This window comes from Oxyura jamaicensis, chromosome 11 (genome assembly GCF_011077185.1).
Source record: "Oxyura jamaicensis isolate SHBP4307 breed ruddy duck chromosome 11, BPBGC_Ojam_1.0, whole genome shotgun sequence".
Taxonomy (NCBI): Eukaryota; Metazoa; Chordata; class Aves; order Anseriformes; family Anatidae; genus Oxyura; species Oxyura jamaicensis.
Window position 1 is genome coordinate 10,503,449 of NC_048903.1, and position 19,095 is coordinate 10,522,543.

At 43.0% G+C, this 19,095-nt stretch overlaps 1 protein-coding gene and 1 long non-coding RNA gene across 5 annotated transcripts in view; one reads left to right on the plus strand and one right to left on the minus strand.

The window, feature by feature from the left end:
- The window catches only part of SLC7A10 (solute carrier family 7 member 10), a 40,432-nt gene extending 39,212 nt beyond the window's left edge, over positions 1–1,220 (minus strand). For all 4 annotated transcript variants that reach the window (XM_035337162.1, XM_035337164.1, XM_035337163.1 and 1 more), the window contains exon 1: positions 1,071–1,220. In XM_035337162.1, coding sequence (XP_035193053.1) covers positions 1,071–1,170 — 100 coding nt within the window. In that variant the 5' untranslated portion in view covers positions 1,171–1,220. The remainder of the gene's footprint in view (positions 1–1,070) is intronic.
- Positions 1,221–1,423: 203 nt separating this feature from the next.
- LOC118172969 overlaps positions 1,424–19,095 on the plus strand; it is a 156,991-nt gene continuing 139,319 nt past the window's right edge. The window contains exons 1-2 of the long non-coding RNA XR_004753946.1: positions 1,424–1,654; positions 2,173–2,246. This is a non-coding gene — a long non-coding RNA (uncharacterized LOC118172969). The remainder of the gene's footprint in view (positions 1,655–2,172; positions 2,247–19,095) is intronic.

The window sequence follows — 19,095 nt, forward strand, 5'->3', positions numbered from 1 at the left end:
CTGCTGGCTCTAGCAGCTGGAAGCCTGCAACGTTTGAGCTGATGAAGCGGTGCACCTGTACCTCGAGGCACTTCTTATTTCCATGGGTGCAACTGTGGAACTTCCTGGGGCTGTAATGGGCTACAAAGTACTGGGAGACTCTAATGTTACTGGGGCGCTCCCAAACACAGCGGGTATCGATGTTCACACCTCAGAGCCTTTTCTTTCACCTCGCAGCACTGTGCTAGGGAGCACTCAGAAATCAACCCAATTTGTTCCTATGATTGCAAGTCATATAATGATTTATTTTAAACTAGCAGAATTAGCATATAGTTGGCAATCACAAGCTTATTAATCACGTTTACAGTCTGATATTCACAGCGTTTTCCAAACACCCCCTCATGTTTCCCCTTTCTGTTACTAATTAGCAAAGATTTACATTCCCTACGTCCAACCTGTGGCTGGCTGGAACTGCAGCCATCAACTAGAACGGGACGTTTGGTGGAGAGCTTGCGGATCACCGCAGCAAACTAACTTTATTTCACAACGCAAAGCCATCCTCATACATTCTGTATCCGCAGCACCTCTATACACTATTGGAATAAAGAAAACCTGCCAGAACATTTAGTGAAAAAGAGACAGCATTAACTCCACACAGAGCAAGAAGAGGTTTTGCCCAAAGGCGGCTTTTTCCCAGGGTTTCCAAGCAATCTGCCTTTGCCATGGGACACGCCGGGCTTTGATAATTAAACCCTAGAAGGGAAAAGGGTTTTGCCCCAGACGCAGGAACGGGGGGTTTGGCTGGGAACCCGGGGCTGCCGTCGTGCCCGCGCCCGCTGTGCAGCCCTCCCCGAGCTACCTTTACCGGGCAGAAAACCTGCGAGCCGCCTAAGGCAGCCTTGTACCTCGAGACCCCTGAACCAGCCTCCCCTTCCCTCCCGCTCCGCTCAGCGGCAGCCCCGCCGGGTGCAGCCACCGGTGCCGGGGGGCGAGCCGTCCCGCCGCTCCGGGCACCCAGCGGCGGGGCTCTGGGGGCTCACCGAGCAGGCAGCCCCGCAGCCCCGGGCCGGCCGCGGCCGCCCCGCCCTTACCGATGATGATGGCACAGGCGCTGCCCAGCCCGATCTCCTTCTGCAGCGCCACCCGCGCCGGGCCGCCGGGTCGCTCCCCGCGCTGCTCCCCGCCCGCCATCGCTGCCCCGCGCCGCGCTGCGCTGCCCCGCTCGGCCCCGCGCCGCGCATGCGCCGCCCCCGCTGAGGGGACGCTGAGGGGACGCTGAGGGGGGCTGAGGGCAGGGCGCTGGGGCTGGTGCGGGGCGAGGCGTTAGCGGCAGGCAGCGGGAGGTAGGGGGCACCCCCGGCTCAGCCGCTGTCCCGCCGCCTTCCTTCAGTCACACAGTGCGATGATTTAAAGGAAAAAGCCGCCCCGACCCGCACCGGTGCGCTGTGGGCAGGCACACATCGGTAACATCACTGAGGCGGTGGCAGGAGGTGCGAAGTGTTTCTGCCTTTATTTGCCTTCCCAGTCGCTGGGCTGAGGTGAAAAAGCGCAAAAAAAAAAAAAAAAAAAAAAAAAAGCCCCGTACAGCGGCTCCGTGTGTGCCGCTGTCCATAGCGCCTCGGTCCTGGGGGCTCACCTGCGGCCGCCCTGCCCTCAGACAGCAATTAATGCTGAGGTAAATGTAGGGGAGATAACGTCCCCTAGTAACGCACATCACTTCCTTAACAAGCTGCTTAACAGAGTGACAGTGGCTCCTGTTTTTTGTACTCTCAGATGAAGTCAGAAAGTTAAACCCTAGGTTGAGAGCGCCTCTGTTCAAGCTGTGACTACCCGGGGTTTACTGAGGGAAATTCCTGCTCCTTGCATATAAGCCAAGGTAAATGCCAACCTGAGAGCAGTTCTACATTCATTGTGTGGGCCCTCCTCACCTGAGAGAGGATCCCCCTGTGGACGACCTATTCTGAAAGTGCAGAGGCAGAAAAATTTCCTCAGAAGAAAATCTGGTGTCCAGGAGGTGTAGGAAGAAGGTAGGCATAGGCCAGTGGAGTGGCCAAGACAGAGGTGGAAATTGGTCATGGGGCACTGGTGTAAACGGGAGGAGGAAGGTCTGGGATTGTAAGACATTGGCAAAGAAAGGTGGGAAGTTTCTGGAAGTTTCTGTGGTGACAATGCTCTGTTTTTGTTTGACTTTAGAATGAAAAGTATGGCCTGGAAGGTGGTGAGTTGTTTGAGGGAATCAGTGAACTGTTCTCACAAAGCTGATAATTGTAAGTGATTTTACTTCATAAAGCTGCTTTATGCTGCCGCTCTTATAGAAAGATTTATTGATTTTTCAGAGGCTGAGACTTGTTTCGTAAATTGATCGATCACTCCATAGAATTGTTGTTTCTAAACGAATTGCCTCACTAACTACTTCTAAAATGCTCTTTTATTGAATTACTATGTACTTTTTGTAAGGAAGCATTTTACAGGAAGATTTGCTTTCTGAACTACATAAATGGTACTACTGTTCTCATTTTAAAGGCAGAGAAATATGAAGGCTACAAATGAAAGTTCAGATGCTCAAAAGCAACCTGATCTTTTACGTATTTCTCCTAAGTGGTTTAAATGATCATTTCAGAGCTATGCTTTTCACTGGTAGCAACTGAAGTTATTTCTAGTACCTCTGAAAGTCTCTACATGCTAATCTTATATAGGTATTATAATTAACTCAGTGCAAATTTATCTGTGACAGTCTATTGTTTTGTTCAAGCTCAAAAGAATAATGGATAGAACTTCATCAAAGTACAAAAATCAAGAAATAAAGAATGAATCTGTTGTTAACTGTTACTAACTGTATTACTGAGTTCTAAGAGCCTGATGATGAAGTTTAAGACCATTTAACCTTTACAGATCAACCACAAAATCTGTTAAGTGAGTGACCACTTAGAAGGATAACACTGCACTGTTTTATTTATTTATTTATTTATTTATTTATTTATTTATTTTTCTGTGGTAGAAATATTGGTTTGCTCTTAAATACATGCATAATCTTTGTGGTTTTGTGTGGAAGATAAAAATCCCAGTCAGCCCTCTTACGCTGATTAGCAAGAAACAGTGTGCGCTGCCTGTGGGATGATGAAAACAAATACTAGAATTCAATTAACTGTAATAACCTTCTCCAACTCTACTGTGCAGTAGCTGCAGTTAGTGTTTTTTTTTTTTTTTTTTTTTTTTTTTTTTTTTTGACTCCTTTCATCCTTACCCTTTAACATTCTGACCAATTTAGGGGACTCCGCCAAGGAAAATAAAAATACTAAACAATCATACATGTGTACACTCTGCTTATTGATATATCTTGTTCCATAACTATTCCTCCTTGTTGAAAAACATGAGACACATCTCTGTGATTTGATTCATATGTTTTTAAGTATTTTACTAGTATTAAGTATGAAAAAACCTAACAGAAAACCACTGGGAGAGTCTCCTTAGGAGAGGCACACAGCAAAACATTAAAACTCAGAAGAGCAGAGGAACCTTCAGAACATTCTTTCTTCCCATTCAATTTCACATTGGGTGCATTTTGAATAAGGCTAAAAGAACAGTGCTGGCACAGGAGAACCACAGGGTGGAATCTCATCTCCATGTCAGGAAGACTTTGCAGCAGAAACACTGATGAACGGGCACATCTGATAGTGGCTCAGTCAAGGGAGTCATGGACTATACCTTGCAGGGTCACCACCAGGTCCTTTTTTGGGAGTTCCAGGCTCGAGGGCAGCATCCCTCCCCTGTCTTTGTGTGGGGCTCTTCCCAGCAGGACAAGGAGGCCTTTGGCTGCTGAGCAGTGTGGGCTCCCAGGGCAGCTGCTCTCTCTGAGCCTCCTATGGGAAAGACCTAAACCCTCAGCTGCCTACCCAGGGAAGGATCTTACGAACATCCATTTGAAGAGACCTGCACAGATAAAGGTATATGATAGTCCTTTTCTCAATATGCACAGGATTTTTTGGTAAGTGCTTATTTGTGATGTCTGCCAGAATGTACTTCCTACTGGAGACAATAAGCTTGTAAGAAGCTTAGCCTAATTACCCGGTCGGTCATGGGGGTAATGAACAGGGTAGGCAAACAAAGTTGTATGCAGCTGTGCCAGTGATCAAGGCTGAGGATGGCTGTTGGGTAGTAGTGGTGCAGTCTTTCTACACCGTTTGAGGCTGAGTATATGGTGTTTGGGAAAGTGGTTATAGGCAAGGGGATACAGCCAGGAAACCCATCTGGGTAATTTAATTTAGGAGTGTAGCCTTGGATCCTTGTATACTACTTCATTTTCTCCTCCCTCTTTGGAAAGAAGATAAATTCTTTACCTAAATCCATATAAAGAACTTTGATTTACTGTTTATTTTCCCAGCGTGTGCATAAGAAATGACTTCCCTTTTTAAAGTTTAAGTGTTTTGCTGTTGCTGAAGGAGAAAGCAGGTGGCAGTTTACGACATGAGCATTCGATAAGCCAATATCCATAGCGAAACACAGGAGTGTAAAACAGCAGTGGGCCAGAAACCTGTTGGAAAAGACAGCAATGACAAAGGTTGCCCTCATTAGCCACCAAAAAAGATTTATTTATTTATTTATTTAGGCTGAGTGCCTGCCTGTTTCACTGTGTTTTCTGTATGAGGGTGAAGAGAGGATTTTGCTCGTCACTTTTTGTGGTAGTATTAGCTGCTTATTTATGTTGTGCATTCTGTCCTATGGCTAATACTGTTCCAAAATAACGAAGTCAGAGGGCATGTACGTTCTAATTAGTAGTTATCTGAGACAGCTTTCAGTGCAAAGACTTCTTTTAAATTGTTTTGGATCTGAACGTACTGTATCTACTTGAATGACGAAATGTTAGTAAGCAAAAAAGCCAAAGTTCTTTGTAGGAAGGCAATTGCTGCATAGCAACTGCACAGAGAGGATGCAATGAAGCTTGCATGTGTTCTTTTGTTGCTATTTTGGTCCTCCTTTTCTCAATGTTCTGAAATGTACAGAAATTATTAAAGTTGTTGGAACCAGTCACTTCATTCATTGCTACTTATACTCTTAAAAAAAAAAAAAAAAAAAAAAAAAAAAGCAGGAGCAAACATCGTCATTTTGGTGTTTGTATTTTGGGAAGAAATAATAAGGGAATTTAATATGACAGCTTAGAAAGGATGCTCTGAGTTTTCAAATGAATATAGTCTTTGATGTATGCGAAGCATATTAGAAGAGAGCTAGGTTAAAGCAATGCACAGATTGTCTATGAGATTATACTCTTTCCAACGTGACTTTTTTTTTTATCCTTCTAAACAAATTTCTATTTTCTTAAAAGATATCCAGCTGTTCAAAATTGAAACATATTATGACTGTTGCTGAAAATAGTTGTTCAGCTTTCAATTTAATGGGGTCACCATAAACAGCAGCTGGGAAATAGTTACTTGGAAGGATAAAGTATGTTGTAGTGCATCTTTAAACAAAGCAGTAGGCTGACTGATTTAGCAAAAGGCAATTTGGGGAGCAATGGGATTGTAAAGTGAATCTTAATTGCTAATAAACTTGAAAGTAAGGTTTGCCGTGTTTGCTTGATTGTTACAGATTTCATATCATTACAAATTTTATTTATAAAAAAGAAACATCCTTTTACTTTTGTAACTTCCTAAATGATTAAGTGAGGGCTGAGTAAGCAGGATGTGGGGAGCATTCTTTACCAAGAAGAATGAAGATCCTTCACACCAGACACTGCCCTGCCCTTGAGCTTCAGAACAGTTCAAATGTGGTGTGCCAAGAAGTGAAGTTCTCTGCTCCATAAGGGTTGGTGTGGGTGCTGAGAACACAGAGCTATACATGGGAATCCAGCAACCATTGGTGGCCAGAAAGGTCTTGTGGCGTGCAGGTGGTGAGAGGTCTCTGCATGTAATCAAGCATTTGATTGTCTCCTCTTGTCTGAAGTTTTTGAGACTAGTTACATCCCCTTCAGTAAGGGACAGGATTGTCACCAAAAGTTGGAGTTAGCAAGTACATGGTCTTCAGGCTTACAACAGGGGCTTTTGAGTGGGTTGAGCCTTAAGAGTGTGTCCCAGGCTTGCTGAATGGAGATCTGGATGAGATGATCAAAAAAGTAAGCTGAGAACTGGTTCTTCTGTGAAGCTCTCTTCTGAATTCTGCAGCGTGTTGCATTATTTGGGTGTTGGGAACAGCTTAGTCAGTAAGGCTGACTGTGCTGACTGGTTTCACTCTTTCATGGCCCTCTGCAAGATCCGGGAACTTGAATCCAGTGATTTAGAAAGTTCAGGAGATTCTTCAGGCTGTATCACTGAGTTTTGAGCTCCTATAGGAGGGATGTGACTATACTCAGTGGAGGCTCACCTAGCATTAATAACTCCTGCCAAAGACCTCGCAAAAGACAGTAATGTACTGAAAAATCAGCTCACTTGGAGCAGCAGGCTTTCACCCTTAGATTCTGGTAACCAGAATGTTTGTTGTCTTTTAGGTAAATTATTCATCAAGCGTGAACTGCTGGACACCTAGCTATCTGTGTCAAAACTTTGTATTTCTAAATTTCCAGCTGTATAAAATGGGCCATTGTATGTTAAATTATGTCACTGCTTGAAAGACACTTCATGATGGCTCATAAGTAGATGAGTGTAAGGAGATTATGTAAAGAGTTGTTTGTAGGTTGTTGATGAATTAGGTTTCCAGAGCCAGGGTTATTGAAAGAACCTGCTTTCAGTTGAGCGCTCGTACAGTTTGCATGTGCTGGAGTACATGAGGATGCAGTCGTGTAGGGGACTTGAAAGGATGATCAATTTCAGACCAAACATTTGTTTTCTGATGTTTTAAAAAGATCTCTAACAGCATGGTATTATTTTAACTGTAATGACTAAAAAGCTTTTCTCAATCATCAATTTATTTTTTCTTTGTAATTAACATAATTCTATTTTTTCTTCCTTGGTGGTCAGTGGGAAATTGACTCATTTTCTGTAACAGCATGCTTTAGTTTATCCTTTTTTTTTTTTTTTTTTTTAATTTTCTTTTAGAAAAGTTTAGAAACCCTGTTCTTACTGCTTTCATCTGGACTGGCTTCAATTTCTGAAGATGGTGGCTTAAGCTGGACATAGCATTGAAGCTAATGCATTGCAACTGCTAACTGGGTTGGAATAGTCACCTGCATTTCTTCCAAGTGCCACTTCAAGTGTTGTGCTGTTGACTCAGGTTTTTGGTTTGAGGTTAACCATGACGTGTTTCGCTTCCTTTTCAGAAGGAAAAGTCCCACCATGTTCTTTTCCCTCTACGTTGCCACTTACCCTGTCCCTCTCTATACTGCATCTGTGTGCTAGATCCTTTGGTTCTTCTTGGACCAGTCCATCAGTTGAATATAATGGTCCTGTGATATCTCCATATCAGTTGAGACTATCCAGAATTACATTCCATGTTTCTTCTTTCAGATCAGTTGCTCTCTGCTTGGTGCACCCAAAAATTATTGGTCTCTGGTCACTCAAAATAAATGATATTTGTCCCTGGATAGATTCTAGGGGACTTACCTCGAAATTTCTTTCCCGTTTGTCAGTACATTGTGAATAACAATTGAGAGGGCTTTTTTATTTTATATTTTTTTTTAAACACGTTTCACATGCAACTTACAATTACCACTTGGCTCTTATTTCTTATTATCTTGCTCTTGAAAGTAATACTTTGGGCAGAGTTGAAGGCTCTACTTTCTAAAGGTAGTTAGTTCGTGTCCACCCTTCCCTTTGCTCACTAACACAAATTCCATCCTCATCGGACACGAAAACTGTGACTCGAAATTCTGTGCACGCCTGTCATCCTCTGAGAAGCCCGGTAGATGGCACTCTGGTCCCGTAACTCAGTATTTTAAAGCCAAGGTGATCACAAATGTCCCCGTGCTGATGATTTTAAGTAGTCGTTTCTCTACGTCTGGCCTCTAAGGTTGAAATTAAAATTACTGTGGGAGTATTAAAATTAAACTAACTATTGAAGTAGAATTGTCGTTGACATGGGTTTGGGTTAACATAGTCTTAAAAAAAGATAATAATCCTTCTGGGTATATCTACAAAGCACTATTTGATATAGTACGCCACTGAGGGAGCGAGCTGTGTCTGTGAGGGTGTGTGTCAGTGTGTTGTGGGCTTGCACACAGGGCAACTGCCTTCTTGCAGGGCGTAAGTCAACTGCCAAAGGAAACCTCAGGGCTGCTAGTCCAAACACTTCTCACTGAGACACAATGCAGCAGACTGCTGCCACTTACCTTTTTGATACTCCCCCGATAACTGATTGTGTCAAGGCAAAGTCAGTGGTGCCTAACCTAGCCTTGGTTCTGCCTTGAAAGGGGCTAATGCCTAATGTGTCAGTTAGATCCATTAATCCAGGAGTCTGGAGCTCTCTCAACTCTTCCTGACCTGTGAGCACTTTTGACTCTTCCAGGACAAAATCAAACAGGTTAGCTGAGCCATCACCATCTGGCAGTGGTTTGAACCAACTTGTTTGACTTTGCCCTAGAACAGACTAGAAGTGCTTATGCAGTCAGTTACTGGGTCTGCAGCTGAGAAACAGAAAGGAACAGCTTTTAAATGGCCTGTGAACTGTACGCTCCGGGTGAGAGGCATTACATGAGCCTGTTGGCTTTCCCTGAAAGAGACAAGGTGTGCTCCTATGGCCTGTGTCAGTGGAGAGGTGATTTAAGAAGCCATCTGGTCTCCAATGCTGGCTACTACTAGCACCTCATCCTCCAAAGGTGTATTCCCTGCCTGTAGATGGGATTGCTGTGCCTGAGCGTGTCCACCAACTGCTCTGCGGGTGTGCTGCAAGCACCTCGGGACAGAGTCGATTGTGGAGCCTTGTTTTGTTGTCTGCTTCAGAGAATGGGGAAGCCAGTTCAGCACACCAGGTTATCTAACAGCCTTCAAGATCTGAAAAACAAAATGACAACAACAAAACCAACAAAACAAAAACACACACACAAAAACCACTTTTCCCCTTATTAGTAAGCTGGCATCTCTATTGTGTCATGGGATAGTAAGGAACTCATAACATCTGTACAATATTATTGATTCTGAGGAGAGTAACAAATTGGAACATGCATCATGCTCTTCATTTACCACACTGGTGAAAGTTTGCACTGCAAATTTAATACAAATAAAATAGATTATAAGCGAGATAGAGAGCTGTCTTGCAGACAGAAATGTGTGTTTGGTTTCGGCAGTAATCAGTGCATTGTGCTTGAAGTTCATACACATCCCCTCCAATATTTACCTATTAAAAGAGTTCACAGAAACTGTGCTGTAAGCCTGCTGGAATAATTTAAAAAAAAAAAAAATTTTCATTGGTAAACAGCAAAAACAGAGCTGCAAGGAGGTTAAACTCTGGGCTTGGCTTCTCGACTAATGACAAACTCTGGCCCCAGAAATTGCTGAGACAGAGATGACAGGCTCTCGCAAGTACATGGGGTCATCCATCCACCCCTCCTTTCTGTTGCTGCAGGGTACAGGTGCACTCCGACAGAAGGACTGGGTTATTTTGAGTTTTGCTCACACACAAGGCAGAGCAAGAGGGAGGTGTGGATAGTGTCCACTGTCTTGTGGACTTGAGTCTCATGCCACCTGTCTTGTGCACTTGAGCAACACCAAACCTTTCTTTCCTTGCACTGCTCGAAGAATATAGACTACATGAGCACTGCAGCACTTTTGGTAGTTTTATTTCAGTACTTGGTCATCATTTATGCCAGCCTGGGATGGTTCCCAGTCAAAACAACCTGTGTGTAGAGAAAAGGTTCATGAGAGCAGGGATGCTATGCATAGGCAGGATTGCCAGTGAGCCCATTGCTCACATCTGCTCTGTGCCCTGGACTGGGAAGCAGTGAGTGATGCTCAAACTCCAGCACTTACTGTAATCTTGGACAATCGTACCTCTCTAGATTTGGCTGCCTCTCTCTAAAACAGATGTTTTCTTCCCATTGCAATCTGCCTTGAGACTTAGTCTTATGTGTTATATTATATTTTGGTATTATCACTGGTGGGCTTTTTCAAGTGGAGGAGGGACAGGAGGCCTTTTCTTTGTTAGGCTTTGATATCATCATCACAGGAGTAGGGGATTTGCTGTTCAGTGCATCATCCCAAACATTTTTGATGATAGCATCAGATTTTTCTCCTACTTGCCCTTTTCCCTAGAAAGGGGTTAGACTCTTTGGGTGTTGCCTGACAAAATTCAGGAGGTGGGTGGGTGCGGTGAGGTTTTCTGGCTGCACTTCTCTGTAGGGTTACCCAGAGTGCAAAGGGCCCTCAATGCAGACAGGGAGCAGCCTGCACAAATGCAACTAGAGGCAGAAGATTCTCCAAGGCAGCATTTCTTCCTCCTGGAGCAACTTGCCAATAAAGAAGGAGATTATGTTGGAAAACAGCTGGGCTCTTCTCTGTTGTGTGCATTTGGCCAGTCGTCCTTCATGTGAACACATCAAACCTCTTGGAAAGATTCAGTTTAAGCCAGGTGTTGGTATTCATTTGCTGTCTGCACATCAGGATTAAGGAAATGCAAAGGGAGTTTGTAAGCTAGTGAAAGGCCATGTCTGTAACAGAGAGGAGGACCAACATTTAGAGCTCACTCTTGTAATCCCACTGTCCTCCCTTCCAGTTGTGTTCTGGCTGTTCACACAATAAACATTGCTGCATGTCCTGCAGCTCGACCTAACTTTGGTGGCTTCTTTCTGCCTCCCTTCAGAGCTCTGCCCAATGTACTTTCTTGACTGTCTGCGTTTGTGCTTATGTACCTCAGGAACATCTCTGTCCTTCTTTCAAGCTTGGAAGATGTGGACAGACACTTATGGAACGACTGCAAAACCTTGTGTTCTTGGGAAATCTTGCTGAAAAGAGCAACATTTTTTAAAGACATCGAGTTTCAAAGCAGCGAGATGCAGAAGTGGACTGTAGTATTGAAAACTACATGGACTGTAGTATTGAAAATAGTGATAATCTAGACCTTGTATCACCTATAAACTATAGGAGACCAGACAGTTGTGCAAGTGCTCTTAATGAAGTATGTGCTTAAGTGCTTTGTTGAACTGGAACCACAGTCAGCCTGTGGTACATGGACTATTTTCAATTGGAAAGTCTCAAATTGTAGAGTCAAATCCTGTAGTGTTTCAGGAATAGCTCAGGGAGCTGTTGACAGCTCAGACAAATTGGTGTTTTTCTACCTGAGTTGTTGGCCATTCAAGCTGAGCTCATAGCAAACCTTTGGGGAAGCCAGTGAGAAATCAGAGAACCTTGTTTAACTTGGCCATGGCTGAATGCTGCACATCCTTGTGAGGCTTGGTATACATACTCCTCTGATTCACAGAAAAACATCTGCTTCTCTTCACTGACAATGAAGGAAGAGAGCAAGGCTAATTGGATGAAATGCTGGTGATTCTCAACAGAGCAATTGCAGGTGTGTGCAGGAAGTCAAAGCCAAGTGTGCTGGATGAACACCTGTGTGCTGCCATGGCTGAATACATCTGATGTACCTGTTTATCTTGGCTTACCCAGCACTGATTACTGGTGGTGCCATTAGGTGAATGGATTTCAGGGCTCTCAGTCTCCTGAAGTCTAAAGGGCATGGTTAAATACTCTGCAAGGCCTAGGAAAGTCTAGGTGTTCTTTTTGGTACTTAATGTTAAGTATTACCAACGTGTAACAGTAGCTACAGGCTGGTGCTCTCTCACTTCATCTGGTCTTTAGTCATGGTATTCTATACACCTCTCCTGTCTGTTTCTCCCAGTGTACCCGTCACACAAAGTGTCCATTTTACTTTGTGTGGATCAACCGTAGCTGGACCTGGGTAGTAGTTTTGTTTGACTAGGAGTTTCCTAGAAATGGCAACCAGAGAGCCTGGCCCACTTGGTGGCACAAACTTTTACAGTTCCATTACTGCTCTGAATCACACTGTGACTCCATACCCTGAGTCACACATTAAAATAAAACTGTGGGAAATAATAAAACCCAGTTATATGAATGTGTTTTTTATTATACGAGTTCTTAATTTTTTTTTTTATTACTGCTTTGAGGCCAACTCATCGTCTTTTGTTATGTTCATTACAAAAGGCTTTGCTCCAATCCCTGTTAACTCAAAGGGAAAGGAGCGCAGTGCTTGGGGAGAAGAGCAGTTCCTTGCTGGCATCCATTCCCATGTCCTTAGCGTGCCTCGGTCTTTACCACAGCTGCCCTGCAGGAGCCCTCTGGGGTAGGTGGTGTTACAGAGGAGGTTGACCAGGCAAGTTTGCAGAAGACGACTCACAGAAAGGGGGTCAGATCCAGTTCTCTACATTCTCATACCTAGCACTCTAGCCCATGGCCTCTGTTGTTTGAAGTATTCCTGAAATGAGCTACTGTCCTTTATCAAGCAACTATGAAATAGTTTTCAGCCTTGCAGTTGCCATGCCAGCTCTATCCCCAGAAAAGAATGAGAAGTCTTTCTCAGTCACAAAGAGATGGACGATGAGATTGGAGGAAAAAACCAACAAACAAAAAGTAGGGATGGCAAGGCTTGCTTATAGCTACTAATTAGAAAAGTAAATTGTTCCCACTGAAAAAGGAAAAATCTGCAAGACCATGATTTTAATAAATATTTAAGCTCTGTAGATTGGAGAATGGCTGAAGCACCTTTTCTTCTTAGGACTTAGTATAGTGAAGAGTTTGTATCTTGATTGAGAAATCCCTTCTTATCTTTACTTTTAGGGCATACTTGTTGACCGCACTACTCCTTGCTTACAGATCCCATGCTCCGTGCCACTTGCTCTCTACCTAAAAAGCAGCTGAATGTACACATGCTGAGTTTTTGACCAATGCTCCACTGGAGTCTGGTGTCATACCAGAATAAAGCAATTCCTCCCTGCATCTCTGGCTACAGTTTCCAAAGCCCCCTTTTTAAAAAGTAAAAATAAAAAATTGTCTCAGACACTGGTGCGGACCATAGCCTGAACTCTAGGAGTAGTTTGATATTCAAGACCTTCCTCTATCGCAGGGCAAGTTACTTTCTCCCATCCTTGTCACACAGCAGATTAAGTCAGACGCTGGCTTCCTAGTTACTCTGTCGGGAGAAGGTGCTGAAATCTTTATTACAGATGTGCTGTAGCTTTCTTCTGAAGCTTCTCATAGAGGCACTGGTCAAACAGATGATGTTTGTGATATGGGCTTCTAGTCATATAAAATTGTGATGCCACCAAATTTGCAGTTCACAGGGCACCCAAGAACTGTCTAGTGTTGAGTTGTGGTGGTGAATGACTTCCCTGTGGTCTTTTTGTATAAATTGTCTTCTGTCTGTTTCTGGACATGTATTAAATAATCCTCCAACATCAGAAATGCAATAAATGTTCCCTGACTGACCATCCACAAATCATTTAAATAGTATTCTTCTGGTTTATTGAATGTCTTTTGTGACATTTATTATTCTCTGCTTAGTAAAACATACAGGATCTAAAAATGTGGTGAGCCCTCTTGATCTCTGAGGATGGCATGTATTTTAAAATGATTTTAACTTGTAGACTCATTAAATCATCAGACATTTTCAGCTTCACTGCTAGGAAATAAATAGAAGTTCCTGTCAGGTAATCAAAAACCCAATAGACCAAGAAACTGGCTCTTGAAAGATACAATAGATCAAAAGCATAGCCCCACGTGGACCAAAATGCCTGGAAACTGGGCATCGTCTGAAAATAATGTATACAATGGTTGAAACCTCTGGGCACAGCTGTGAAATTCCTGCAGGTGTTTTATTCCCTGTTTCTCAGTAATTCAGGTGACTTTTGTAAGGCTAATGCCTAGGGAGCTCCCTTGGAAACGAAAACTAATGATAGATAGAAATAGAGATGGGGAGAAACATGTTACAAAGGCTTCACAAAAGCTCCTAATCCATGAGATCTAACAAGTACTGTTGAGGATATTGGATAATGGATTTGCTCATAGTATGAATATAAAGCTCATTACAGGCACCTTTCACTATGATGTTCTGAAAGTGTTCGTGCGGTCTCTGATGTCCACCTTTTTGGTTTAGAGTTATTGTACTAGGATATATCATCAAACTGAAATACCGTCTGCTGTGCTCTTTCTGTTTCTGTGGTTTGTCAGAGCTTCTGCATTTCTGAAAAGAAGCGTAGTTTTGAGGGAAGAAAATGACAGCTTTTGGACCTGGGTGTTGCCTCACAGAGTAGCTGTTCATGGTCCTTCTGTTTCTGTGAGCAATCGGTCTGGGTCCTGGGCACTCAGTATCTAATATTTTGTACACAGTGAGTGGGTGAATGACTTATATCCATGGCAGTGGTGCATATCCAAGGCAGTGGTGCCTGTGGGTAGGCAGAACAACTGGGAAATTCAGTTCTTATACATCTATTAAAATAGCTAAGAGGTGTAATGTACTGTAAAGCTGCCACACTAACATCCACTGGGCTGTCTTTTCATTGTTTTGATATGCAGCAATGGTTTTATGGCTGTCTCAGAAGGTGTTATAAAGCTTTGTTTCAACATGGATAATATTCCAAATCCACATTTTGCTTCATTTTTATGTGGTTTCAGAAAACTAAAATTAACCACAGTGCATTTGCATTTACCCTGCTTGTCACAATTACAAGGCAGGTGCAGAAATAATGACCATTGGTTTCATTTAATAGCAAAGATTCAGCAGTGTTTGTCCTATCTGACTGTCTAATTTTTTTTCCGTGTTGGTGAATTGTGAACCAGAGCTGGAGAAGCACAGTCACTAGCTTTAGTTGCTCAGCCTTTTTTTGCCTTTCACCATGCCTCCGTGGGGTCGCTCAGGAGCACTGTTACAAGTCAGCTAACTAAAAGTGTGTCAGTCCCCAAAGCAAAAGGGAGAGAAGTGGCCTGGTACATGTTGTAAGGTGACAAGCGCCAATGCTGCTGTACTCCTGACAGCATCCCAAGAGATGTAATAGCCAGCAACATCTGTGCTCTGACTCTCCCCTTTAGTTTGCCTTTGTTCATCTGCAAACTCAGGGGAACAAAGTCTCAAAGCAAACTCACAAACTGCTGCTTCCACACCCAAGCTGTCTTCCCCTTCCTTCTTCTTCATCTCTTTTAGTGGAAAGGGACTTGTTTGTTGACTTCATGACACACGTTCGTTATTCTTTTCCTCATGCTTTCTACCCTATCTTCAGTCTACCTTCCTGATGAGAAGACAAGGAAGAGGAAAAACCCTGAAGGGGACTGAAGCCATGATAAACTTAGGTACAATGTCAAGACCTGTGGCTTTTCCCCTGCTGATGGCCACAGAAGGACAGCTAATGGGACCTTTCTTGTGTTACTCCCCCATCTCTTTTTACAGCAACAAACATTTATTTGAAATGGTTTCCAGGGAAGAGCTCAGACCCCAGTGGAAAAACCCTGTGGTATGGCAGGCTCTTACTTGGACATGCTGCCGATCTGCACAATTCCTGTACTAGAGGAAAAAGCAGTCTAAAAGGGGGGCATGAGCAGAACAGCACCCAGGCTAATACTGACTTACTGTACCATGTTTGCTATCTGAAAGGTGGAATGCCTTTGAGTGATAAACTTCCACTATAGTGCTCCCATGAGAAAGCATCTTGACTTTTTCTGACAATCTCTGCTTTATGTCAGTACAATATATGTAGTATAACACATAGCTGATAATTATGCTCTTACATCGTACCAGCAAACTGTAGCTCTGGCTGAGAAATATATGAGGTTGCAAAACTGCATTGATGTGGGGAAGAGGAATGAGTTCTGAACAGAGATTTTAAGTGATGAGCACTTTTTTTTTTTTTTTTTTTACTGTGTAGGTTGTCCTACTTAATAACTATGTTTCAGTTTTAGTGGAAATAACAAATGTCACAAAACAAAATACCCTGATTATCTTCAGTGCTAATACAAAAATGAGCATTTTGCCAGAACTCTGGAACTGGGACCATAAATAACTATTTGTAGATGAACTGAGCTGGAGCCTGCATGCTGGGTTCTGCCCATTACGAGGCTTTGTGCAGTGAGGATGTGGGGAGAAGGGCTGACCTGTTCCTCTCTTCTGGCTGCCTGTTCCACAGACTCTGGATAACATCAGTAGGAGAGGCAAAGGGGACCCCCACCAGAAGTGAGCTAAGGTCAGTGCTTTGCTCTGTGAGACAGCCTGCATTCTTTTCATGTGCCCTTCCAAGGATGTTTTTAAAACAAACAAACAAAAACACATTTGCCTCAGGCAGGCCTATTTCTATTTTATTTTAGTGTGAAGCAGTGGTTTAATTGTTGATAATACAGCTAAATGGAGACTACCTGCTTCCTGTTGGGGTAATAAAGTATTATTCCTTTAGTGTTGTAAAAGTTACACAGACCTTCAGCTAACTTGGTTTGCTTGAATTTCTCAGTTACTGTGGATCATGTACTAATGAAGTTATTTTTTATTCGCTTGTTAGTAGTAGCATCTGTGAAGGAAAGTTCAGAATGTAAAAAAGTTTTAAATGCTAGAAGGTAAAGAAGCTGTTGGTGAATGTAGACTTGAATGGAGCAGTAATTACAAAGAATTTTGAAGTATTTTTAAAAACAAACAAACAGAAACAACACAACTGGATGTGATTAACTTGAAACTGTTTTGAAACCAACAAACATCAGTTAAGGATCTGATTCAGTAAGCAGTGGTTAATGCCATGGATGCGGGCATTAAACTCTAGGTATCTTTGGAGGACTGGGCCCCAAATGTGATTCTTTGGTTTCATCTTGAGCTGTGGGTGAGTAGGTGTATGCTGCATGACAGCGAGGTTGCTGTAGTAATTATTCATTAGCTTTAAATAACAGGGTAATTATGAAGGTAAAATTCATATACCCTGACACACCCTTTTTTTGCTAGCTTTTCAATTTCTGAAGAATGCCTACAGCCCTCTGCTTTGTGTTGTAAAACAGGGCACTGCCCCTAGTTGTGTGTGGTTGTTTCTTTGCTTTTTGCATACTCTTTGCAAGAACGTGAACTGGGGTGAAAAGGTAACATGAATCAGGGAGGCAGGCACCTGAAGAGAATCAAAACTCAGTTTCTCCTGTGCCTCCAAGGATAATGAAGGTCACCCTGGTGCCCATAAATACAGGTATATTGCATGTAGGTTGATTCTCTCTGAAAATTCTTGAATTCTGTTTTCTCATTTTCTGTTTGATTCTCTTCTGGGACAAAAAGCAGCTAGCAGAGCAGAAGGGAAGAAATGTTTTGTGAGGACAGAAGCCCAGTCTGGTGATTTACACCCTGGATATTTAAGTCTTTTGGGTGCCATGACATGAGTGGTGAGCTTGCGTTACATAGGCAGAATTGGCAGAGTTGGAATGATTCTGGATAAAAGTCTAGATATTGGAATCAGTTTAGCTTGGATGGATTGAACCTTATTCACTATATTCAGAATCTTAGAGTTAAGTCCATAAAAATGACTTCTTTGACCTGTAGTCAGGGACAGCTGCACATGATACAGTGTGGATGTGCTCCAAATGCTTTGTGTTAGCTGCTCTCATTTCCTGCAGACATGAAGGGCTGCCACACTGCTGGTACTGTGAGCCTGCTATGCAATGTGTGCTGTAGAGCACTGTGACCTGTATGCACAGTGGGTACAAGGTCCTCTGCGCTCTTGTGGTCCTGTGCATAACCAGAGGCTAATTCAGCTTCGTTCTGCCCTCCTTCCTGTGCTGCAAAACCCATACCCCTGTGTTAGGCAGCATGGCCTTCACACAGTGAATGGAGTGGATGATTTGGCAAGGGCAATGTGCTCAGCGGGGCTCTCCCAGCCAGCTTGTCAACGGCAGTTTCTTTCATTGGCAGTTTCTTGAACTGAAGTTTGGTTTTGCATGGAGCCACTTACACTCACTGGAAGAGACATCTTGCTGTCCTTCACCCACTGAGTGCTACAAACATTTGCTAAGGATTAATTCCCTGTGTTTCTTACACCATGAACATTATATTGTGACTGCACAGTGGAACGTAATAGAGCTCAAGCCTAGAAAGGCAACATGCAGGAGTTCAGTGTGCTCTGAGAGTTTAAGTAGTTCTAGCACAGTAATGAGCTGGTGCAATTTCCGTAGCAGATGGAAGGCTGAGAAGACTGGAGAGATGGACAGACGTGTGGTAAGGGAAGAAATAAATTGTCAGAAACTGAAGTAGCTCTAAGGTTTTTGGAAGAAAACTCTCCCTCTCTTGAGGAGATCTGTGGGTGCAGATCTGTGAGACTAAGAGTGGAAAACCGTTTGAAAATGAAATGGTTATTAGAGAGCTAATTCTTGAAGGCTAACAGTGGCTTTTCAGTGGTCAGCTGTTTTGTAGGTGTAGTGTCTGGGTGCTCTTTTCCTGCACTAGAGGCCTCTTGTATTGGTTTGAGACATCCTGTAACGTTGTAAAATTTGAGTTTAAGAAAAAGCTGAAAGAGTTATATGTAAACTGTTGGATAACATTACAGGCAACTATTGGTCTTCATACAAAAACAAACAAAACCCCTATACAAATAAAACCCAAAACAACAAGTCCCTTTGCATGGTCACTGAATTAAGAAATGAACAGTAAGAATCTAGGCATGTAAGAGAAAAGCAAGCTCCTGTCCAAGCAGCATGGACAGGGTGATAACACCTCAAATCCTCGGCAATTTGTTAGTGGGCCCCTACCTTTGCCTGTTTCTGTGCCTTCTCTTGCTCTTCGCCCTCACAGCAAGCACTCTTATTTTTATACACCCCAGCAGCTTTGAAAGAAAATGCTCCATTAGGCTTTTCCAGTAGGTTTTTCTCTGTTGATCTTCAGACAAATCCTGACAGCCCACCTGCTCCACTGTTCACTCCAGCAGAAGTGGAGACGCTGGACACAACTTGTAACGCAGTCTGCCATGCAGCATGACACGTAGCTGTGTGGAAGACTGGACAACTCCTCAGTGCTTGACATCACAAGAATATTTGAGACCTTATAGAAATAAGGTTGGAATCTCCATAAGAAATAGACCAAATAAATGATCCTTTACACACAGAAAAATGAAAGATGATACAGAAGTAATTTGTAACAGATAATCTGTGGTGGTACAGTTTTTTGCATTAAACCAAATGTAGTAGGTAAGCTATACACAAAAGTTATGGGGAAAAATAAAAGGTTGAAAACACATCCTTT